General features: G+C 25.4%; 1 protein-coding gene and 1 pseudogene across 1 annotated transcript; both read left to right on the top strand.

Annotated features, from left to right (window-relative positions):
• Nucleotides 1-29: 29 nt before the first annotated feature.
• On the top strand, nucleotides 30-1,012 carry LOC149059388 (uncharacterized; annotated as a pseudogene).
• Nucleotides 1,013-4,627: 3,615 nt separating this feature from the next.
• On the top strand, nucleotides 4,628-18,845 carry Miga (mitoguardin). The gene is made up of 10 exons (XM_089216585.1): nucleotides 4,628-4,935; nucleotides 9,753-9,912; nucleotides 9,980-10,141; nucleotides 10,218-10,408; nucleotides 10,491-10,592; nucleotides 11,879-11,976; nucleotides 12,115-12,283; nucleotides 12,353-12,586; nucleotides 14,819-14,989; nucleotides 15,148-18,845. Exons 1-10 carry the CDS (start codon nucleotides 4,858-4,860, stop codon nucleotides 15,307-15,309), a joined length of 1,527 nt encoding a protein of 508 aa, XP_089072711.1. The 5' UTR covers nucleotides 4,628-4,857; the 3' UTR covers nucleotides 15,310-18,845.
• Nucleotides 18,846-26,606: the final 7,761 nt, after the last annotated feature.

Raw genomic sequence — 26,606 nt, forward strand, 5'->3', positions numbered from 1 at the left:
TAGAATATAGAAACTTATGAAAAATAAAAATGTGTTCTAAAAAGTCATGTTCAACAAAATATTGTTACAATACAGGGAAATTAAATCCAAATTTAGCTTTTCATAGATTTCCATTTAATGAAGAATTGTAAGTTTCTTAAAATAATTATGTATAGAACCATATGCTTCTAGATAAAAATAAACAATAATTGTAGACTGAATAGTTTGATATTATTTTTAGTAATATATTTTTAAATTTTTAAATTGCATTTTACGATTTTTGTATACTACATTAATATATTAGGTGTCAAAAATGGGTCAAGTGGTGTAGAAGCTCAGAAATTATGAATATTTTCAAATCTAAAGGTTCTAGATTTTTAAACAAAAACCATGTTATTTGTTCTGATCATTTTAAATCATCTGATTATAATATATGGAAAGGCGTAGGAAATAAAACGTGAGTTATTCAACTTTTACGTAGGTAGAATAGTGATAGTCATTACTTCATTAGTTTTGCTATATATTAAGCACGGACTACAACAGTAGGTAAGTAGTCCGTGATATTAAGTCATCTAAGTAAATATTATCCTATTTCCTAATGATTTCGAATTACAATATCTAAAGTTCTAAGTCCCCATGTAATACAATGCATACCTAACTAATTCCCAATACCAAGGTTAATTCATTTTTTTTTTTGTTTTTGATTACTTACACTATTTAAATTTTCACATTAAAAAAAAATTAATATGTAGGTTAACCTAAAATACAAGTGAAATCAAATACCTACATTATGCCATCGTTAACTTTTTATTGGCCAGACCCTGAGTTAGAATCTTCAAATATTATAACTGTTAAGCCACTACCAACAGCTTCAAAAAATAATATTAAGAAACGTAAGTGTGTTTTGTTTGTTAATGAAAATATGAAATATATAATTTTACAGCTGTACTTTATTATAGGTACCTACTTTTATTGTATGGGTGTATATGTTTTGTTTTTGTTATTCATTTTAATTGGGACGGACAATGGATAATGGATTATTTTGAATGTTGTAAGTAACTTTTAGATTTGTTATATACATATGTTATTAATATTAATTAGTTAATTAATACAATATATCTAATATTTATTATTAATCATTGTACTGTATATTAATATTAATATATTATTTACTAAATGTATGTATTTGTTTTGTTATTATGATTTATTGTAATTGGAATTGACTACAGATAAAGAATTATGTTGAGTGTTGTAAGTAACTTTTAGATTTCTAATTAATTATTAGTTAGATAGTTAACTAATATAAGAAAATATAAAATATAATATTAATTATTATACTGCATTAATAATCAAAGATGTTCCTATCAAACTTGATGAGGGTATATTCAGCATAATTTTAACAATTTTAATGAAAAAGTTTTGGGTGTTAATTATCTTTATTCTTTAGAGTATGCACCATATAATATTTTATTTTATTTTATTTGAAACCCTTTTGAAAATGTATATAAATTACATAATTACAATAACATTTATAACAGAGTATATAGTTTAATTACAAATAATGATAGATAAATAAGGTTAATTAGATTTAAGTAATTAAAGCAGATTATTAATATTAAAAAACGAAAAAGATCAACAAACAGTAAAATTAAAGATCTATAGAGGGATCCTCATTGGCCATTAACATTAAACGCCTATAATAAGCTCATTTTTCATATAATTGCTCGGTCATATAGGGACAAGTAAAGGAACACTAGAACGGTTTTGACGGGGACGGGGAGGGACCTTGAAATTCAGTAATGATAATAAATCAGATGAATCAACTTGACTAGACAACAGTCCCTTTAGAAACTTTACGCAAAGCATTATGGAGTAGATAGTTAATAGCCACTGTTAATAATACTAAATACATTAATAGTACTTATTAATTAATTAGGTATTATAAAAATGTTGTATTCTGTAGATTACAAATTACCTGTACATCATTTGCATGATCAACAATTATGATAAGAAACACAAAAGTCATTGAAATTAAAAATAATAGCTTACCAAAAATTAAATTAAAATTTAGAATAACCATGCTTAAAAAGAAAAATCTAAATGTTTTTTTTAAAAAAAAGAGCAGCTTTTCCAAAATACCATAAAGAATAATTTTATTTTACAAACACAACCAGGGCTTAGTCAAGTGAAAAAGAGAGGTTTAAGGTATTAGGAAAATGAAAAATTATTTACCATTAGTTTATGTTATAATTCACCAAAATCATATAAATTCACGGAGAAATGATTATGTCTGCCAACCGTAAGATCATTAAGGATTTGGCTTCAATTATTAGATGTTTTGTGCAGATTAAACTCGAATATTCTTGAAATACTTAAAACTAAATTTATGTCTGTTAAAGCTAAGGAAAAACTACTGTCAATAATCATTGATGAATAATGTCAATCAAAATATAAGTTTCATACAACTCAAAAAATGATTTATTTAGTGGCTTTGAAGATTTTGAAGTTAATTAAATTATTAATTTAAAAAGAGTACTAAGCACTGTGACCAATCCTTAGTCGTAATGATAAAAGGTCTCATTACTCCTTGGAAACAAGTTATTGGATATTTTTTTTCAAGTGGACCAGTCAAAGCATAATATAGACTTAAACAAATTGTTGGACATACAATAACAAAATTAAAAGAAATAGGACTCATATCAAAAGTGGTAATTTGTGACCAAGGAATGAAAATATGAATGCATGAAATTTTTATGGAGATTTTTTTTATTAAAATAGAATATTTACAATCTGTAAAATAAGTACAATAAGCAAATGGGATTTTTTTTTTTTTTAACATAATATTTACATGATGATTAAATATGAGGAGGGAGGCTGTCTAGCAACAGAGAATATTATTATTTAAGCACAGTATATTTATTATATATATATATATATATATTCTATAGAATTTTTACTAACCAGAAGGTTAACTCAAGATTGCATTGAAAATGTATCTTCAATAATTAGATTAAAAGGTGGTAATAATACTACTCCAGATGCTACTAAATTTCAGTCTACAATAAGAATGTTGATGTGTAATAATTTGCTTACATCATCATCAGAAGAAGGGAATTGTGAAATGGATGACTACCAATTTTTAACCAAGCTCAATTAATTAAAAACAATTAGACTAAAAGTAAATTCATTTAACCATGGGATAATATAATTGAAAATGATATGAAGATATGTATAACAATATACTAGATGTTCATTTGTCATCTACAAATATCAACAGCATCTTCATGGATCGGCATAATACATCTGCAGTAGCTTATGCCATAGGATGGGTATGCAGTAAACTTGAACATCTTGAATGCATCAAACAATTGGTAGCAAAAAAACAAAAGTAACACTGCTGTTTTCAACCCATGTACTATTTTCATTGAAATGAAACAATATGAAAATAGTGATTTGCTGTATCCATTTGATTCAATAGGTAATTGATTTTTGTAAAAAAATGACTTGTTTATTTAAAGAAAATATTCAAAAAATGCTTTTGGAATCAAAAACGAATGTAAGAAGTAAAATGATTAATTTGATTCAAACCGTATGTATCAGGACAATAAATATAATATGTAGTATATTATGTAAACTTAAAATCATCAAAAAATGTTTTAATTAATAGTTATATAAAGAACTGTAATAATAATATGGCCCACTATAAAATTAAAACAGAAATAAAAGGATAAAAAAATTACACATTCATAAGAATAAATATTGATTTTATATTATTAGTATAATATTTATTCGCTATTATGTATTTATATATTTTATTTAAAAGTACCTAATTTATTGTTACATATGTAAATTGTAAATATATAATAAAGTTTGAAACTGCATTAAATTATTGTCATATATTATAGTATTATTTTACTATTATTAACAAGGTTGGTGAAAGTTTTAAACATTATTAAATCCTATAAATCATTTATAGTATTTGATATTATGTTATTATTATTAAAAGTAAGTTATGTTAAAATAATTTTACAATAGATATTTTTAGGACTGTTTAAAAATGATATTATAATTTATAATATATAATTTATACTTTATAGTACCTATCTATCAAAGAACAAAAATAATAATAATAATAATAATAAGGGGCAAAGGTAGGCCACCAATAGTGAAACTGAGGCAGTGAGGACTGAGGGCATATTTAGTTTTCGCCACATTATCATTGAGAATTGACTTTCTCGTATTATCATTTTTATTTTATAGTATTTGCCGCGGACGTCGGTCGGCGAATACCATAGATAAAAAAATTTTATTAATACAATTCTTTTATTATCTATGGCGAATATTCATGTACTATCCAAGGTGGATTGATATAATATAATATAATCAATCCACCTTGGTACTATCTCAGAATAAGAGTTATTGTGTGGCAAGATCTATAATGAAAAAATATAAAAATCTCAGATCTTTATAGATCTTGATTCTGTGGTACTATCGAAACATTATCACTATTTGATGACTGTTATCGCACAATGTTAGAATTAAAATTGCGTTCCCTGTGGTTACCGAAGTTGTGATTAGAAGCGTTATCGTAGATTCGCATTCTCGTGATTGTGATAAGACATGATAACCCACTTCGTATATGTACCGAGTGTGAGTAGGAGCCGCATACAGCTTCGGCGCAACGGCACACTGCAATCGGTAGTCGGATCACAGACGCCGCAAGATCTTCCAGTCGTCCGAATATTATTTATAATTTTGTATCGAGTTTTGATATACACAACAGTCGATATCGAATATTTTATTAAAATGTTTCGCGTTCCCATAAATTCTGTGCAAAACGTCGTCGTGCGCCTGTCGTAATCCATCGGTCTCCTAACTATGGGCAAAAAATCTGCTCTGGTTCTGTATCCACTGACTAAACTCACGGTTATCTTGCGAAAGCACATCTCGCAACATGTAAGTCAGTCTTGTCTTGAACTTTATATACATAGGTACATTATTTACGTATTTTTTTCATTTTCGTAACAGTAGTTTTCTAGCGACACTTGACCGTAATAATTAAACATTAATTATTACGTTAGGCGCTATGAAACAATATTAATTATTTTATTCTTTTGACTAAAACAAATTCAGAAATGTTTAATTAAAGTATTCATAGGTATCTTATGTTTTTGGGGACAAAATAAAATAGGTACCTCCAGGGGCGGATTGGCAAATTTTTTCGGCCCGGGAAATAAGAATCAAACCGGCCCATTCATCGAAAATGTAACTCTCCCCCTCACTCTTTCCCTAACCAAAAAAACACATGGTTTTACTTAAATTTCAAAATGAATTTAGTTTCACCCTTAAATCAATAAAATATATAATACTTATATTTAAGCTACCTATACCAGTAGTGCGTTAGTCAGATAAGTTTAACCTGTTCTAACTTGATCTTAAAGTTTGATCTTACTACACTTTTAAATATTTATTTATTTATTTTTTATTTATTTAAAATTACAATGTTTCAACATATTACAGGTTATTACAAGGTATTATTTTTAAATATTTATAGAAAATATCCTATTTTGTAACAATAGACGTTCAATTTAAACTTTCATTTAATGTTCTATCTTTTTATATAAATATTAAATACATTTTATTATTTTTCCAACTGTCCATAACATATTGCCTTGTCTTTACTTAATAATAACAATTGACAGTTTTCTCCACAATCATTCTTTTTCATTTTTTTTATTAGATAATTTAATTAATAATAATTACATTTTTAATACATAAATATAATATTATGAATGCAATTTTATAGTTAAGTACATGTACCTAAATGGCTTAATTTAATAACTGAGTTCTCTAAGAAGCAAATTTGAATTTCAAATTGAATTTTTTCACTAAATAGTAAATGTACAAATGTAATTACTATTACTACGGTCTACGGTAACTCATTAGCGCGTTCACTGCCGACCATATTATGCAATAGCGCGCGCGTGCCGCGTAGCCATTTCCTAAAACCAGTCTTGAAAACATAGATAAAAACTGAGAAAAATATTCTATAAATAAGAAATTTGTTGTTTATCGTACACTTTTTCGGCCACTAATAGTACGAATGTACTAATAAAGTAATAAGTACCAAAATAAAATAATACTTTCATATTTAATTTTTCTTATTATACAAAAATATAATTTATTTTTGTAATTATATAGTAAATAAAGTGGCCCTTATAAGAACCGGCCCATCGGGAAGATTCCCAATTTCCCGATGGGCCCATCTGCCCCTGGGTACCTCACATTTTCTGTTTGTGTATATCTACAATATTTGTCTACAATTTTGGTATCGTAATTTTGATTGTGTACCTACCTAAATTAGTTTAGTATGTATTGTTGATTTTTTATTTACTTGCAATATTTTTATTTCATATAAATTCTTTTCACTATTAGGTTCTGCATTTTAAATATTTATTACTTAAGTGTATTGTAATTGATTAATCTAGGCACCTCACGCATGAATAAAAATATATAATACCTCATATACTTATCAGCCAGTATTTTTCTAGTGTTATTTATTAATGTTTGTATTTTAGAAAAAGCTATATCAAATACCTATATACAGTGCTGTAAAAAATACTTTTAAAAAGTATTTAAGTAATTACTCAAATACTTATAAAATAAAGTATTTAAAATACCACCCAAATACTATCTATAGTAAAGTATTTGACATAATTTTCAAATACAAAACAAAAAAATAAATTTAATTCTGAATCATTCATAATATATTAATATATAATATTAATCGAACATTTGTGTGTTGCATTTTAAGAACATAATTTGTTTGAAATGCTTATCAGTCATATTAGTTCTTTTTTTGGTGATTGTTGCACCACCAACACTAAACACTCTCTCTACTGACGCACTGCTAGGTAGTAGGTACCGATAATGTACCGTTGCGAATTACGATCGTTGTCGATGATAAACAGACGGTTTCTCGGTGTAAAACATATTTCTAAAACTAAAACCGATATCGAATTGTTCATAAATGATAAAATAATATTATATTTATAATATTATGAGTTATGACGTTATTATTATTTGACAATGAATAAAGAATTAAAGGAATAAAAAAAGTATTCAATAAAATAGTATTCAATACTAAAAAAATGTATTTAAAATACCGTTCAAACACTTCAAAAATAAAAGTATTTTAAAAAGTATTCAATACCTAAAAAAGTATTTGAATACTTTTATTCAAATACTTTACAACACTGCCTATATGTGCAATTTTTAAACAACACTTGTGATACCTACCTAACATCAACTATTGATTATATATTATTTTGATACTAACAATAATTTTATTATTACTCACTTAGTTACCTATCCATTATTTTTTTTTTCTACAACTATCTATGGATCTTTTTATATTCCTACTAAACTAAAGTAGCTTTACCTTTGTACCTATGTAGGTATACTACCTACCTATAGAAACTATAGGTTTTGGATTTTTGTTATTTGTTTGGTATTTTAAATTGTGTTTATACCTATTATATTTTGTTATGACATCTTACATTTAATTACCTAAGAGGTACCTAGTACCTATAAACCTAATTAAATAGGCACTTAAATTAATTAAATGATTATATTATGTAACACAACTATTTTAATTGATCCATAAATAATGAAATTATATGAAATAATTGCTGTAAATGGCACTAAAAAATTTTATTTTGCATATTCATACCTATTCTTATATCAAAATGATTTGATTTATAAATTGCTAGTTATGTTTTTTATTTATTTTTATTTATAGTTTGATATGTTTGTATATTTTGTTTAATAATCGGTATCAACTATCAATATTAATTGAACACAAATTAAATGGAACTGATATGTGTATATACAAATATTTGTTAAGTAGCCAATAAAATAATTGATCTGCCAAATTAGATTTCTAATCCCTTATGGCTCACATTATATTTCGATAATTATTTTAAACTTATAAGTTCGATAAATATAAATAAGTTGGTAAGAATTATAAATTATTTTGTGTAGAGTTATAAATGTTTTAGATCCTGAGCAGAGTTATAAATGTACCTACCTGTTGATTTTGAATGATGTATGTTTTTTTAAATTTTATTTATTTGTTGTATCTGTATATTTGATATGTACCTAATTGAATCTTTTGATTTTATACTTCAGTATCTTTTCCAATGGGAAAGCGAATTTAATTGGTACCAACATGCATGATTTCATAATTTAAATTTCCTTGCAATATTAAAGTGTCAAAAAAAATGAAAGAAAGGCTGGAATTTTTACTCAAAATTTTTCTCTATTATAAATTACCATAGATACATTAAATTTTCTCTGAATGTTTATATTAACCTTTTTTTTACACCGAAAAAATTTCAAAATATTTTGGCTTATGTTGAGCTAATTATGGGCATATGAAATTTTCAATTATTGTTAGTTTTTTCTATAGTTAATATGTATAAAGTTTTGCTCATTCAAAAACTTTAAAATATAATACAAGGTTCCTCGCTAGTTTTTCAAAATTTCAAAATATTTTGACTTATTTGTTTTTAAAGATTTTTTGTATTTTTTTTTTTATGTTAATTAAATTTTATTCCTCAGGTTAAAGTGTGGACATTTAGTACAAGGTTTCTGATTTATTATTAAAATTGTGATTGGAAAAATATTTATCAAATTAAAAATTTACTAATTTTTTGTAGTTAATAATTTATAAAATGTTCATTTTTATAGCTACCTAAGTGTTTATTAAAAATTTTATTAATACAGTTTTATTGTTTTTTAAGTTCAAATTTGGACGAAATTATACATGTTAAAACCTAGAATAACGGTTTTAATTATTTTGTTGTAATTTAAAAATGTTATTTGTGGATACTAGAAACTTTAAGATATTATTATATTTTATACACATATCAACAAATTGCAAGCAATTTGACAAAAAATAATTTGACTTATCATAGTTCAAATGCATTATAGTGGAGTAACTTTAATCACAATATCATAAATAATACTTAGTAATATAATAGGCTGATAGAATGATTTAATATTATTGAATTCAAATTCAACAGATTAATTACTGACTATAGATGTGTAATGTACAGAAGAAGTTAACCATTTATCTTTTTTTTTTTATTCCTCTAATATTAAAATTCATGATGATTCTAGTACCTTGATAGGATGGTTTTTGTTTCATAGTGTTGTTATGAGGTTATTTGAGTTATATTATAATGTAGTTTTTAAATGATTAAGTATTTTTTTTATTGTAAAAAGAATTTAATATAGTTTTTTATTTAAATATTTTAAACAAATACTTTTGATTTAAGTTCATATTAATAAAGTAAAATAGTTTTGTTGTTTACATAAACTTATCAGGCTAACCTTTGATACATTCAATATTTAATTTTTCAATTTGTATAGTAATTATTTTTATGATTTAGAATATTCAACATTATAGTATTATACCCTCAATGACCAGTTAAAAATGTATGTGTTTATAAATTCTTCCAAGTATTAAACCTACCTATAAAATGTAGTAATGATGGAATTGGTGTATATTGTGAAAATTATTTACATTAAATTAGAAGATAAAAAGACATTGATAATTTCTGTTTAATGTTATTACTTGTTCAAGAAGAAACTACTTTAAACAAATCATTTACTTTCCTTTTTTGAGGTGTTTAAAAAATGATATGAAGTATTTAATTTGATGTTAGGTAATTAAATTAAAAATATAAAAGTTGTTATTGTTATTTTAGGGTTTCCGTGTATCTATATCCTTGGGATTAGTTATAAGTACTACATTAATAGTAGTATTAGGAAACTATTGGAAAAGAAGAAAGTATTCTCGAGAATCTGCTCCAGTTATCAAACATTATTCCTACGATAAAAGAAAAGCTAATGTTGATGTACCTTCAGGTAAGTTAAAATGTTTATTCAAACAATTAATCACATATTTATTTTATTTCTATATTTTATGTTTCAGTTTCTAGTTTTCGAATTTTTAGAACTAGTCATAGATCATTAAGTCCAAGCATCAAATCCACCAATAGGCAAACATCTGTGATATCTTCAACTCAAGATTCTCCAAGCCATTGTAAATCTTCGGAAGTTAAGTATACTGCACCTCAACAACTAGGTGTAATGGGTAAGTAATGGTTTAAAAGTTTAGTTGATAATGTTTAATTATTTGTACTCAAATTATGTTAATGGTTGTTTTTAAGGAATGGAATCATTAGCTTGTAGTATATCGTTTTGGGAAGACGCATTGATAGCTTTTTCCGGCAATAATTCAACAATGGTATCCAATAAACTTATGTCTACTGAAGATTCTCAATTTTGTAAGGAACTTCAGCTATTAGTGGATTCTGCTTATTCATTGCAAGATCAATGTCAATTACTTTTCTTAGATCAAGTAAGGATTTTATATTTTTATTTTATTTAAGTATTACAAAAGTTGTAGTTTATCATTATATCATTTTTTTTTCTTAATTTAGAGGTCAGTATTATTTCGTGTTCAACAAAATAGAAATGGAGACACATTGAAGTTTGATGATCGTCGTTCTTCAGTAGATAGTTTTGTATCAGCACGCACAGATGTAAGCTATGTATCTTGTATTAGGAGTCTTAATTGTAATATATATATATATATATATATATATATATATATATACACACGAGTATATATTAATACTTATGCTAAGATTAACACTGTTTTTTAATTTTTTATGTGGTACCATCATATGGATATGAACTGTTCACCAAAAGTTAATACTATTATCATTTTTTATTTTTAAACCATTTTTTTTTTTTGTAGTGGCATACTAGTTTATACTAAAATTGTTAAATGTGTATAATGAAAAATATGACAGGTGAAAATGTTTAAATCTCTCTTTTAAATTTTTTTTTTTACTAATTTATTATCCTTGGAGACTTGAATTTTGTGAGTTTGTTGCTATAAACATTTCCAAAAAGTATTGATAACTGGTTGACTAAGAAGTCTTTTATTAAGAACATTTACTAAACTTTATGACGTTCATGGTATACTTGTGTGTGTGTGTGGGGGGGGGGGGGAGAAGCAGCAAGTACGTTTCGTGCGCTGAATTCACCATTTACTTTAAATCAATATATACTTGCTGATTCTCCCCTCCCCCTAGCACAAGCTTACCTTAAATTCTAAGTGGTCCTGTGATTTGGTTTTTATTTCCTGTCCTTTCTATGTTATTATATCAAAGAGGTATATGTATACAAATAATAACATTATGTGCTATGCGGCATAATATCAGAATAATTCTACAGATATAGTCAACTGTGTTCTTATCAATGAAGATCAGTAGCCATACACAATTGGGGCTGTGTTACTTATCATTTGAATGTATTTTTATTTTCATAAATGTATGCCCTAGCAGGAATGTTATTGTCTTTATATCATATATGTTAAAAACCTTGACCTTGATTAATTCCTACCTATGCTACTGGGTTACTTGTATTAAACTCATTGGTCTATATTACAAAATTATATCCAATTATATAGATACTATTATGCCTCTTAAATCATGATCCATAGAGTTTTAAATAAGCAACTGATTGAACATTACTTATAAATAAAAATTAAACTGTTTATTGAATCATATTTTTATTTTATTTATTACATCAAAAATATATGTATAAAATAGTACGATTATTCTGAATCATCATATATGGATAGTTTGTAGTAAAATCTGATTTCTACTACTCTAATATATCTGATGATTCAGATTGTTATTGATTAAATTTTTGTTAAAATTGATAATTTCAAACAAACTTAAATTTGGTCTTAATGTTTTACTGTTATTTTAATTGTTTTTCTTTTTAAATATAACAGCATATATTTTGTATGTTTTAGGTAGCAAATTTAAGAGAATTTGAAGAATTAAATTTTGATAACTATTATTTATATCAAAATGCTTTAAGATATTTTGAAATTGAAGGGATAGTATGCAGGTACCTAATGTTTGTTAATTGTTGTTAAATTAATCATTAACCACTTGTCATTTAAATACGGTTATATAATATGATGATTTAACATTTAACACATGTTTAATTCATACTTAAATTACCTACTTTTTAACTTTTGTCTAGGACTTATCGAACAACATTAGTAAATTGTGCTTCAGATAGGGAATATGTATGTAAATTGCACTGTATTCGTCAAGCTTTTGAACATTTATTTAAGAATGAAAAAAACTCAATGTGGTTTGCTGATTGTGGGAGACGTATATTAACTGATATTTTTTTATTTGCTGAAAAAGTAATATTTTTTGTCACATTACATTTGACTTTTAATTTATGAGCTGATATAATTGGTATTTTATTTTAGGACCCCAAGGATTTTCTTTTGGCTTATGAAGAGATGTTGAGTTGGGCAAAAACTGATGCGCACTGGACAGAAGCAGAAAATGAACTGTCAACTAGGGGTGTTAAAAAAATGACATTTTATGACATTGTTATGGACTACGTTTTAATGGATGCATTTGAAGATCTCGAAGCACCTCCAACATCGGTGATTGCAGTTATACAAAATCGTTGGCTATCTAAAGGATTTAAGGAAACTGTAATATTTTAAGTTATACCTAAAGTTATTGGATTTATCCTTAGATTATATTATGTAATGGAAGTATTACTCGAACAATTTATGAAGCCAACAGAACTAAATTACCTATTAAGCATACCTGTGTTTGTTTATCACATTTATTTGGAACCAATTAAAATTTGTAATATGAAAGTTAACTCTAACAGGTACATATATTTTAATATCTATTTTTTTTTAAATTAGGAAATTGGTTAAATATGAAAAATAAACTACGAGGTAAAAAAATAGTATGTTATTTATATAAACAATTATTACATATTTAATAGTAAATGTTGAAAAAAATACCTTATTTAATGTATTTTATGCAATATGGTGATAAAGTATTAAAATAAAATTTAAGCAGGATAATAAATAATCAAATAACTTCTATCTATCTATTTATATATAAAAAAAACATGTTTATAGTGGTGGTTTACACTTCAAAACTACTTCTGTAATTCAGCAATTGGTCTTAGTCATTGACCTAACCTAATCTTGATAATTTGAATGTTTAAAGAGTAGTTCACGTACAATAAGTGGTGTTAAACAAATTTTTATATTGTTGATTATAAAAATTATACTGTAATTTATTATAAACTATTATTATACATGAATTCTTTGTAACATATAATGTTACTGTTGTTATATATTTTTGTTAATGAATCAAAACTTTATATAAAACTCTCAGTCAACAATTTGGCAATTTAAAAATAAAGTCAAAGTCACATGTGCATCAGATTTTCTGTTAAAATTGTGAAAAATTTAAATTAGAAAAAGAATAATATGATTATTTTGTGTGTGCAAACAGATATATTGTTTTAATGGTATATATCAGATATCTATGTGTTTATTTTTGGACACTGAAACAGATTACAGGGTGTCTCAAAGAGATCTGACATTCTGACAAATGAATTAACTTTTGTTCTAATCAATATTTAAAAAAAATGTCTTTTAAATATAATTCTTAGACACTTGAGTTACATTTTTAGAATACATTTTTTATTTTTTTATTTTTAATACTGAAAATAAAAAACTTGAAAATTGATAAAAAATTTTTTCGAAATATTCAATTTAGCCAATTTGTAAATTTGATTTTTAGAAAAATTTATATGGTAAAAACACTTATTTAAGTAAAATGGCTGATTTTTTACAATTTTTTTAAATATCAATATTTTCGTTAAGTAAATTACGATCTAGTTTATGTTAGAAACATTTTAATTTCAAATAATATAAAGTTTTTTAAAAATATTTTATAAGAACATTTTTAAATAGGTGCATGCTAAAATATAATAAATTTTTTTATTGTATTTATTTTAATAATATGTGATGTATAAACTATAAATTACTATAATTAACTATAATTTACTTAACGAAAATATGGATATTTAAAAAAATTGTAAAAAATCAGCCATTTGACTTTAAATAAGTGTTTTTACCATATACATTTTTCTAAAAATCAGATTTACAAATTGGCTATATTGAATATTTCGAAAAAAAATTTTATCAATTTTAAAGTTTTTTATTTTCAGTATTAAAAAATAAAAAATGTATTCTAAAAATGTAGTGCAAGTGTCTATGAATTATATTTAAAAGAAATTTTTTAAAAATATTGATTAGAACAAAAGTTATTTCATTTGTCAGATCTCTGTGGGACAGAGTAAGTTTGGAAAACTGCACAGCTTTGAAACGGTTACATTGTTATGATTGTTGATTAGTGAATGAGACTGCACATGAATGCATTTGAATCATAATTTTCTCCTAATTTATTTTGAAACTTGTTTTGAATAGATTATAGTTCTTATAGGTATGTAAAGGTGGAATGAATTGGTAAACACATTTTATTTTATTACAATTATCTTAAAAATCAAAATTGTCTACTCTTTATTAATACAAAAACATAAAAACAGTTTATAGATGGTACTAATGTCATATAAAAGTATTGTGCATTTTATAAGTCAATATACGCAATAAATTTCTATTGCAAAATATAGAAAAATATTATGCTTTAGCCTTTAATACATATATATCATTCTCAACTACTTATACACATTGGAAAGAATTTGCTACACATTTTCATATGCTCTGATGTAATAAATATTAGTATTATGTTGGCTTCAATTGTTTATATAGAGTAAGAATGAGTGATTGCTCTATCCATTTTATATGATCTAAGAATTTTTTCGATGTAATATTAACTGTATTTGTCTGTCTTAGGCTTTATCAACTGCAGTATGGTCTGTTCTCCGTGCGAAACGTAGTAAATTGAAATATCCAAATGGTTTTATGCATCATTTTTATAACATATCTGAACAAATGTCACCTTTACTTGCGTGGGGCTTTCTAGGTCCTGATGAAGAACTGAGCAGAATATGTTTATTTTTTAAAGTACGTAAATATCAATGAATTAAATCACCTAGTGTAATTTACTACTAAAAATATTAACTTGATTAAACATAAATGTACATTGCAGATTCATTTATGTTCAATTAAGTTAATATTTTTATAAAGGTTGTATCAGATGTATTTTATTTTTAATGTTCTAGGATCAAGTCATTGAGCTAATGCGTGATATATTCAGCTTTGATAAATGTCGTTATACTACTAAAGAAGAACTATCATCAGATATGTTTGAGCAATTCAAAATACGAGCAGAGAACATCAATAAAATGATAGAAATGAAATGTAGTTTAGAAGTTAAGTCTTGAGCATCAATCTTTTGATTTTAATTGAGATACATTTGAAAAGTTACCAGCTTATGTATTTAGTGCATTTGTTGAGCATTGACACTCAAAGGTTTTTTTTAAATAGTTTTAAATTTAATTTTAATGTTATTATTTATTTTGTTGTAAAAATGTACAACTTTTTAGTTTTTATTACAAAAATAGTTAGCTTTTGGATTAGTTTATTTTATTTTATGTTATTATTAATTGTTATTTTATGAAATGGATTGGTGTTATGTTTCGGTGCACATGAATTGCGTATCAAGTCAGTTAAACAAACCTTTAGAAATGAATTGCGTTTGATGTGTCCTGGACGCAATTTGTGATACTTTTCATTCAACATTGTTTTTAGTGGTTCCCAGTGGTTTCCAAATTAAATTTAAATTTCGATAGTATTTATAAATTTTTTTAAAACTAACATTAATAACAAAAAAAAATTAAATATTCATCATGAACATAATATTATTACATGAAAAAGTTATTTAGTAGATACATGTATAAATGAAAATTCAATATTTTTACTGTAGTTTTGGGCAGAAAAAAGTTCAAGTTCACCATACCAACGCTTGCAAATTTTTTCATTCGAAATTTAACAAGTTTTTTGATTCTCCTCATCCAAACATAAATTTATTTTTAGAATTTTTAAAAATATGCAATCCGATGCTATAATATTGATAAAAACGACGGAAACCCAGAAAACCAATAAGACAATAAAAATACTATTTAAATAAAATAAATCTTTAAAATAATAAAATCACAATTAAAAATTATGTTAGCACATCAGCCAATAAATATAAACATAGAAAAAACTAAATTAATTTTGTGATTGATTTATGATTTATACTACTTATGATATAAATTTTTTACAATTTTTCTTTAAAAATATATAATAATGACGATTTTTATATTATGGTATTATATTTTACAGTTAAATTTTTTAAATTTAACCTTACATTTTTACCGTGGCATATAACTTTAGGAACCATTTTAAATAATTAACCGTGGATGAAAAGCTAACACTAATTGCGTCCACGACACAATTCGTTTAAAAAGGTTTGTTTACTTGATTTGATATGTATTTTGTGTGTGCCTTAAATTTTATAGTTGAAATATAAATGTTTAGAAAATAAATTTAATTTAACACTATTATTTATTATTTAATTGGAATATAATTTTTATATAAAACATTTGTGTTCAATATTGTACAAATAATTGATTGTTAAGTTATTAAAAGAATCATTGTCACTTTTAATTATCATTTATAATATTGTATTTACAAACCATATTTAATATTCTAATAGAGTAGAAATTATTTAAGAGGACGCTACACCCGTATATGTTGTCACTGTCTTACAAGTGCGTAATATACCAAATTTTATGCTAAGCAGATCACGTTTAGCTCCGTTAGTTTAAAATTTAGAGTAAATTGACCTCTTAGAAAAATTAAAGGTAACATTATTATCGAGGGCACCTCGTAGGCTTTTTATTATATTTCAATTTTAAAGTGAGTTATGAGTATTTTAAGGTACATAAACAATTTAGAATTTTAAAATACACATAACTCACTTTAAAATTGAAATACAATAAAAAGCCTACGAGATGCCCTCAATAATAATGTTACCATTAATTTTTATAAGAGGTCAATTTACTCTAAATTTTAAACTAACGGAGCTAAATGTGATCTGCTGAGGATAAAATTTGCCATGTTACACGTTTGTAAGACAGAGAACAACATATGCGGGTGTAGCATCCTCTTAACATTGCTTTGCTAAGACTTAACATAAGGGTTATAATAATTTTATTCAATTCATTCTTTAAGGGTATAATAATCCATAATGTATCTGTACAAGTTTAAAAAAAAACTTGGGGCTATGATGAATGATTTCTACATTAATTTATGTAAAATCTAATATGATATACTTATATTCTATACTGTTAAATGCATATGGCTTAAAACTTGAATGATCCCTCTTCCGCCTTTTTGAGACCACATATTGGCATCCACTGGACAAGTATGCGTTCTCGAATGAACAAACGATAAATTATACAAATTCAGTGTGAATTTAGTTATCAAAAGTTTTATACTTGTGATTTAGGTAATAAGTGTTTATTTTACTCTATTTAAAAACTATACATTTATCTTTAGACATTGTTATATAGTAGGGGTCACCAATTGTCTGTATGTGTACACACAAATGTTATTAGGTGAATTAAATTATGTTTTTATAAATTTTTTGATTTTGCACATTATGTTCTCTGTTTTATTTATTTATTTTTTTTTTTTTGGTATATTAATTTTGGTGGCCCCTGAAAATATCCTAAATTCCTATAGTGGTCCTCCAAAAATAAACATTAATTGGTGATTATTGTTATATAGTATACTATTGGTGTTTTGAATTTGTTTTTATATTTTTATTCTATGTCATTAATTATTAGTTCATAATATATAATTATTATCTCAGACATTTTTTTTAAAACTAAATACAATGTATACCTGTATCATATAGGTATTATCATTGTTAGCTGATAAAATTGTTTCAAGTAAATAATTTAAAACACATTAATTAAGTCTTTAGATGTATAATTCATGATTTGAGTATTTTTGATTGTTTCTAATGTTTAAAAATATTAAGTGTATTTTAATAAATTATATGATAAATGTCCTGTTTTTTTTTAATTCTACAATTATTGTAATAAATTATCACTTATAAACAATTTATTTGATACTATTGAAAATATAATTTTTTTCAATGTCATCAATTAGTATTATTTATATTCCTATTTATTCATACATTGGTGTTAGTAAGATTTATAGTTTAGATTTTTAAGATTTCATTACTATTATTATTAGATAATACATTATGTAAATCAGTATAATTTTATGTAATTAATATATATATATATATAATATAAATATAACAATTATAATTAAAATCATAATGTTTATTCAAATTTCAAACTTACAATTTATATTTTAAGAAATATGGATGCGAGTTTTTTCATATTAGGTACTTTTCAATAATATTGTTATTTTATGAATTTAAACTATTTATAATATTTTTACCACACTTTGGACATTAATTATAATTTTAATCCTTAATTCCTTTATGGTATTATTTTGTTAAATATAGCAAGGTAAAGTTATTGTAAATTATAATAACATTATAATCAACTGTTAATAGTGATAGGATAAAGGTGATCTGACCACTGCCGTGAAGTGAATTCCACTGTTAGTCTTCAAAATGACTAAGGAAAAACACAAGTTTAAACAAAAATTTTATAATAATATAAAATTATTAATCAATAAAATAAATATTTTATTCTATTTTTATTTACATTAACATTTACTATTTCACACCAAATTCGTCAATTTTAATTGTTTATTATTTTATGGGACATTTTGAATCTGTAAAAATGTGTTGTATGTGAAATTATGATTATGTATATTATACGTATTTGATTATATTGTAATATTGTAATAATGTTAATAATATATGCTGTAATTTTTAGTTCGATTACAATTTTGTACTTGACTCAATATTAACATATTAATATGATTTCCATTTTCCTCCAAGAAAATTTAACTTTTATTAAATCTTAAAAAAAAGTTAAACTTTGTTATGAACATGTGCATAGGAAATTAAATCTTTTACAGTTTTTCCGTTTGTGAAATTTTTTAAATATGAACTATGAATCTGTAATATACATTTTATTTTATTGTGACTATTGAAAAATATTGTTATGTAAAAATAAAATTTATCATTATAGCCAATATTGAAATATATTTAAAAATAATAATAATTTTATTACAAAATAAATTCTGTGATAAATTAATAATATAAATTGGAATTGGAGAATACCTACTGTTTGTAAAAGACTCAATGAATTTTATAGTTTTAATGGTTACACTTAAACCTTGCATTCAACTATTTCTCCAAGTGATCAATTTTTTTTAAACATTGTCAATATATTTTATTTATTTTTCTGAACAAGGGTATTCTTTGACTTAATTTGTGGCATAGGAAAAAATTAAAGGAATATTGTTGATTTAAATTTCATATTTAAAATATTTTTTATTTTTTAAAATTGTATAAAGTAGGTACTGTGTTGATATTCTCGTACTAACACATAACATGGCAAATATTTTCTTCAAAATAATCCATTTTAATTGTTATTTTTATCCTTGTTAAATTTATCTATATTATTTAATTTTAAGGTAAGATTATTATTTAGGGTCCTTAGTAAGATTTTTTTGATGGTTTAATTTTAGAAAGAGTATGGTTTATGAGTGTTTATTTAATAATTGTCGAGTGCTTATAATTTGTTTTAAAACAATGTATCAAAAAAAGAAAGATTTTTATAGGGCGTTAAAAAATATTCATCCATTATATTTGTGAGAAGGGGTAATATACTCTAATATTAAAAATACTAGCACGGAGGGCTAGTATTAAAAATAAAAAATAAATTTTAAACTGGCTTAAAATTCTAACTGTAAAAGCTTTTAAAAATATTGTGTCTATATAATAGTTTTTTTTTAAAATTAGGTAGCATAAGTATCAACCTAGGAAGAAGCTGTTTTACTTAATTTTCTTATAAATCAATTTTGTCACAAACCGATTCAAAAAATTTCCAGTTTTTCTTTAAATACATATCTATTTAAATTTTTTTTCCAATTATTTTAAAAAGCACTAAGCATTTTTCATTTTAACCTACCTAATGTATCAAAAAGATACAATTTTCTATCAGAAACCACCTTCCAAATTGAATACTGAAACATTTTTTCTAGTATAAAATCATGTAGGTAGGTATCTAAACAATAAATATACACAAAAACTAAAAACAACACATTATCATTGAAAGTTTAAGTTAAATAGTAAGTTGGTACACATAGAATAATGTACCCACTAAGATATAGGTACAGACCTATTTTTTTTATGTTTGTTTTTGTGTCTGTGACCTGTGTACAGCATAACTAGTCGAAATAATGCTTCAATTTCAAACTTTGAGGGTGGTTTCCGATGTAAAAGTGAATATCCTTGGTGCATTAGCAGTGGCGTATTTACGGGGGGTCCAGGGGTATTGAACCCCCCCCCCCAGAACCTCTCCAAAAAAAAAAAAAAACTAAAACTCTTACATATTCGCAGAACCCGATTTACGTAGGCGCGCGCAGTCACGCGGACATAGTATTTTCCCGTGAACAAAATATTATATAAATATACATGTATACATTTATAGTAATGTTATTCTGACGACAGTTTCCAAGTTACGGCTTAATACAAAGTACGATAATATAGTGCGAAGTAATAGATATTAAGTAGGTACCCATATCTTTGAAATATAAACTTTATCGCACAGAAAAACTGATTATTGATGGATTTATGTGTATAGCGATTAGTAATAGTTGTGTAGCAAATAGCCATATACGATATACGGATATAGATATAATAAAATATAAATTAGTGGCTTTTTATCTTTTATAAGATATTACACATTTTCAATTAGTCTCATTTTGCCTTCAACAGCTACACGAATACGAGTAACGAATGAACCAGTGAACAAGTTTATTGTATTTTTTTATTGTATTAACAATATATTTCTTTTATTATGTCTCAGCAAACTTCGTTAAGCCATTTTTTTAAAAAATCCAACAATACAAATGTTCTGCAATTTGACCATCACAAATCTTTAGTTTCCGTAACTTCTCCAAATAAACGGCCAATTTCACCAAATATAGATAATAATGTCAAACGTACCAAACTGTCAAAACAATCTGACAATACTGAAACAGAAAATGAACATAATTTTGACAATTTTGATATTGGATTTTATTTTAACCACTCGTTAACAGATGTAGAGAAAGAAGAAGTTCTTAAAAAAATTTGGAAGCCCGAACCTACTTTTGAATTTCCTAATACTGTGATATTCAGTGGCAAAGACTGTACGATTATATATTTTGTTCAACTTCCTACAAAAACTGCATAAGGACGTAACTATTACATGATATCATAGTTAATATTAATTATGTATAAACTAAGGACCCCCCCAGAAAAATTTGAAAATACGCCACTGTGCATTAGTAAACAAATCAAAAGTAAACATTTTCCAACGGTTTTCAAAAAATCGAGAAAAACAAAAAAAAATGACAGAAAAACGGGAATTTTTATGCAAACCCAGCTTTCGACCAAATCGATTTTTTTATATGGCTGTAATTCAAAAACTAATCACTGTAAATACTTGAAATTTTCACCAAATGTTTATGTTAGTGTTATCTATAATATATACTGTTTAATTTTCAAAAATGTTTGAGTTATTTATAGACCACTGAAATTTTCGATTTTTATGAAAAATTTTTTTTGAAGTGTCGGTTGAAAATTTAATACAAGGTTCTTTATGAGTTGTTCTTATTGTAGCTAAAAAATATTAAAAATCGTTAGTCACAATTTTTTTTATAAGCGTTTATAGTTTTTTTATTTTTACGAAATAGCGTAACAATAACGATTTATCGTCGAACGATTTTAAATATTTGTTATTATTCAAAAAGTATAAGTCATAGATACTTGAAAATGTTACCAGTTATTTAGATTGGCATTTTCTTTATATGATTTAATTCAAAATATTCTGACTTTTTTTGAGGTATTTATAGACAACTGAAATTATCAATTTTTCTGAAAATTTTTTTTTGAAGTTTTTTTGGCCCTTTCAAAATACTTGAAAATTTAATACATAGTTTCTCATAAGTTATTCTTATAGTGATTAAAAAATTATAAGAATACATATGCACAATTTTTTTTTTTAGCATTTGAAGTTCAAATATTGACAAAAATTTGTCAAAACCATAAATATTTGCAAATTATTTTGTAGTTCAAAATTCATAAAATTGTTTGTATTTATATCTAAGGTTAAAAAATTCAACACTAAGTTTTACATAAGTTTTGATTCAAATAGCTATTGAGAAAATTTGAAGCGTCATTATAGGAATAATGTTTTGAGCGTTTGAGTTTTAAATTTTTATGAAATCAGGTATAATTATCTATGATAATATAAGCCATACCTAAGGTATTATGAATTATGATAACTAAATGCAATGTTTTTGGAAAAATTGATTAACCATGTCTTATTCAAAATGCGTCTTAATTGAAAAATAATATATTTGTTTCAAAATAGAATATATGACAATATTTAAATACAATATTATATCCTAGACTGACAAAATCATCTCCGTTCAGTATCGTTTTTCGTATACAATGATACCTATCATTGCATTCAAATCTAACCTACCCTAGTCAGAGGTTCACCCCACCACCTATGTAATGTACAGCAGAGCAACATCTACCCACTTTTTTTAAGATTAATTTACTCCGTTATAAATTCTAACTAGGTACCTACCTAATAAGTTAATTAAATAAAAAATACACACATTTGACAAGAGATACTCGTATAATTCTAATTTATTTATTACTAAATGAAATATGGAGATTCTGAGTATAACTTATAAATGCTCTGAATTATTAGATTTTCTGTATAGAGGTTCTGACCAGTAAAACACTTATTTTGCACTTAATCGACTGTATACGACTGACTAATCACCGACGGGGCTCAAAGGAACTGTCCGTCTGAGGCCCTATATCAGGGGCGTATTTATGGGGGTGGCTGAGGGGGCTTCAGCCCCCCTCGAAATCCAGGAATTGTTTATGAAGTCTGCTTATTATGTCCTATCAGATGTAAATTTTCCAACTCATATAGGCTGAATTGGGAATTTCAGTTGGAGAAAATACCACAGCCCCCCCCCACCCAAAAAAAAAAATATATATATATATCTAAATACGCCCCTGCCCTATATGAATGTTCTGACCAAGCCATCTTGGTCACGGAAAGTCTATGGCGGTAAACTTTACTATCGTGAGAACTGACGTCACGATCACATAGTTTATTTTTTAGAATTTTTTTGGTTAAATTAATTTGCAACGTAATAAAATTTTTAAAAATATGATTTTTGAGAATTCGCTGACATGAGTATAATATTAATTCTTATATTACCTATTTACTTTTCATATAATATTAACAATTTTTGTAATACGTTTAATTAGGATTATTTTTTTTTTTTTGATATTTCTGTTACACCCTGTATATACATACACATACACATACGCATACATATATTTTATACACCCATCACACACAGTCATTACATATAACGATGGTTTATATGTATTAACATATATGTTCAAAACTATTGTTTTTGGAATATTTAATTAAAATTTTACATATTCTAAATGTTTTAATGTTTATTAGTATTAGGTACTATTGTGCATAAATAATATAAAGTCAAATATTGTTGGTATAAATACCTACCTATGTTTTTAAATTAAAAGTATGTAGTTTTTCAACAGAAGATCATGAAAATATGAAATGCTAGGCGCTAATTGACAAAATATCAATATTTCATAAAGACTGCAATTACGATTGAAAACATATAGGTACTTACATACAAATAATAAACCTTTTACTTACACGTATTGTATTACATTATGTCTTATTGTTGTCGCGTCCATGCAAGCTATGATCCATCACGAAGAAAGCCGAAAATAATTTTATATTCGAATTAGATACGTACCTACATATTAATATAGAAATATAAATGTTATTCTACAAATGCATAATTATATATTTATGAATACTTAATACAGATTGATGAAGTTTATATTTTTAATTTTGCGAAATTTATTTTGGTAAATGAATTTTTTTAATTGGATTTTTACATGTTTTAAACGGGTATAGTCAAATTGCACTTATTTTAGTCTAATTGCACTTGGATTTAAAAAAGGAAATAGTCGAACTGCACTCGAGTAAAATAAAGGAAATGGTCGAACTGCACTCGGGTAAAAAACAGGTAGTGGTCGAACTGCACTTGGCTAAAAAGTATTTCAATAAAATTATGATAAATTTGAAGGGGTTCAACATTTAGTTAACACTCATTTTCCTATAATTATTATATTATACTTTATATTATATTTTAAGCTCAAATATGAGTCTTCCCACGCGAAGTTCAATAAATCATTTTCATCACCACATCCAAATATATTTGTTTTCATTGATGTTTTAACACGATTACAAATCGTCATCTACATTTTAATGCAGAGTACTGACACAAGACCATCAACAACACGGTACCAGATAAAAATAAATTGACTTATATACACAAAAGGCTAGGTATTACTAGGCTAGAATTTTTGAATACAGTTAGTCATTACTACAAAAATGATCGAAATGACAAATAAAAATATATAACAATGACAATAATTAAATTTGACGATTAAAAAAAAAAATGGTTGATAATAATATGTAGTATAATATAATGTAATAATTAAAATGTAAATATATATTATATAATATTAACATAGGTAATGTGATGTTTAAAACAATCATTTTTAACCACGCCAATGATTAAATTCATTGTCAGTCCTAAGTCTGTATAAGTGGGAAGGATAATGAGTGTTAGCCCCAACCGCTTAAAATACTTTTTGAGCCCAAGTGCAGTTTGACCACTACCTGGTTTTTACCAGAGTGCAGTTCTACCATTACCTTTTTTTTTTACCTTTGTGCAGTTCGACCATTACCATTTTTAAACCCAAGTGCAATTCGACTATTTGTTTGTAGGTAATAAGTGCAATTTGACTATCCCGTTTTAAACGACGTAAAAAACTATTAATATTTTTAAAATATAAATATAAATTTTTATTTCACATATACACAAAGGGTATTACAAACTTAAATATTAGATAAATGTATGATTTAGCTTTTATAAACCTACATAGGTATATATATGTATATCATATGCATGAAATTTATATTTATATTGTTTTGTGTTTATTTTGTGTAGATCATTACAAATAACTTGGTAGGTAACCCTCACCATTAATCTGTACGTCACACTCTTCATCGTAAGAATGTCAGGATACCTACCTCGTATTGTAATTAAGATAGAATTCTTTTGTATAAATTGTTGGATAGGTATGAGAGTTATTGGTCTGCTAAACAAAACACAAAACGATCTCGGGAGGCTGCAATGATGATGGGTGTACAACAATAACAATCAGAATGAGAGATGTCAGAAACACAAAAAGATTTGCGGTTGATAAATAGAAGAAAGAAAAATTGTATAATCATCGTGAATCAGTGTGTTATATATCAATCACAAGTATCATCGTTATAGACTAGAGATTGGAATATTATTATTGTTATAATTTCAGAAGCAACTTATTAAGCAACTGTCAATCGCGACGGAACTCACGAATATTAAGAACGACTTAAACAAAATTTATAATACCCACCTATGTATTATGTTTCGCGTTTGATATCCATTTAGTAACTATATTTTTTCCGAACAAATTATTATTTATACAATTAATAATAGGAATATTAACTAATATTATCGTGATAATTAATAACGGGAAATACGAAATTGATTCTTGGATCAAAGATAATGTGTCAGGCATTGGTTGTGTTCACCAACCTAACCTAACCTAATCTAAGGAATTATATAAATATCTGCATTATCACGGGCGTAAGTAATCTTCAACTTAAGACTTAAACACCCCCTAATAATTTATACACAAAATAAAGTATTTATTTTATTAGCGAAGAATTACATATCATTTTGAATTTTCTGATAAAGAAATAGAAGGACATTATTATAAAATGTATTATTCTGCTATGTGCAATAGTATAAAAAATATATTACAATACATATACCTTAACAAATAGTAGTTATATACTTGGTGTTTTTAATTTTAAATACACCTCACTTGTTGGAAAAGGTTGACGGTCCCTGGTGTAGGGGAATTATATGGGTATAAAGTGACCACTTTAATGTTAGATGGTTTATGTGCACTTTTTTAATCAAAAAAATTAAGACTGAATATTGTATCAATATCAACAATAACCACTATGAAAGGATGTCAGCGCTCTATTTGTTTTATCTCTATAATCCACGTGCAACATTTTATAAAGTTTACGTTCAGCAATATGTATTTCATGTTGTTGTGAGATGTGATGCAAAGTAATTTGCAAATTTTCGTAATTTTAATGAATTTTTCAAATGATTATGTATCATATCCTTTGTGAGAATGTGGGGTTTTTTACACCCCACAAACCACCCACGGTTCCAAGGGGCATTGGAACCATGACCTGCCAGCCATACCGCGTGGTAAGTCGTGAGACTTACGTCGGTAGAACTGATAGGTTTTGATACACGCATCGACAAATGAATGTCGAAGATTTAT

The sequence above is a fragment of the Diuraphis noxia genome, unplaced genomic scaffold (genome assembly GCF_037042655.1).
Source record: "Diuraphis noxia isolate RWA-SAM2 unplaced genomic scaffold, SU_Dnox_SAM2 contig0001, whole genome shotgun sequence".
Lineage (NCBI taxonomy): Eukaryota > Metazoa > Arthropoda > Insecta > Hemiptera > Aphididae > Diuraphis > Diuraphis noxia.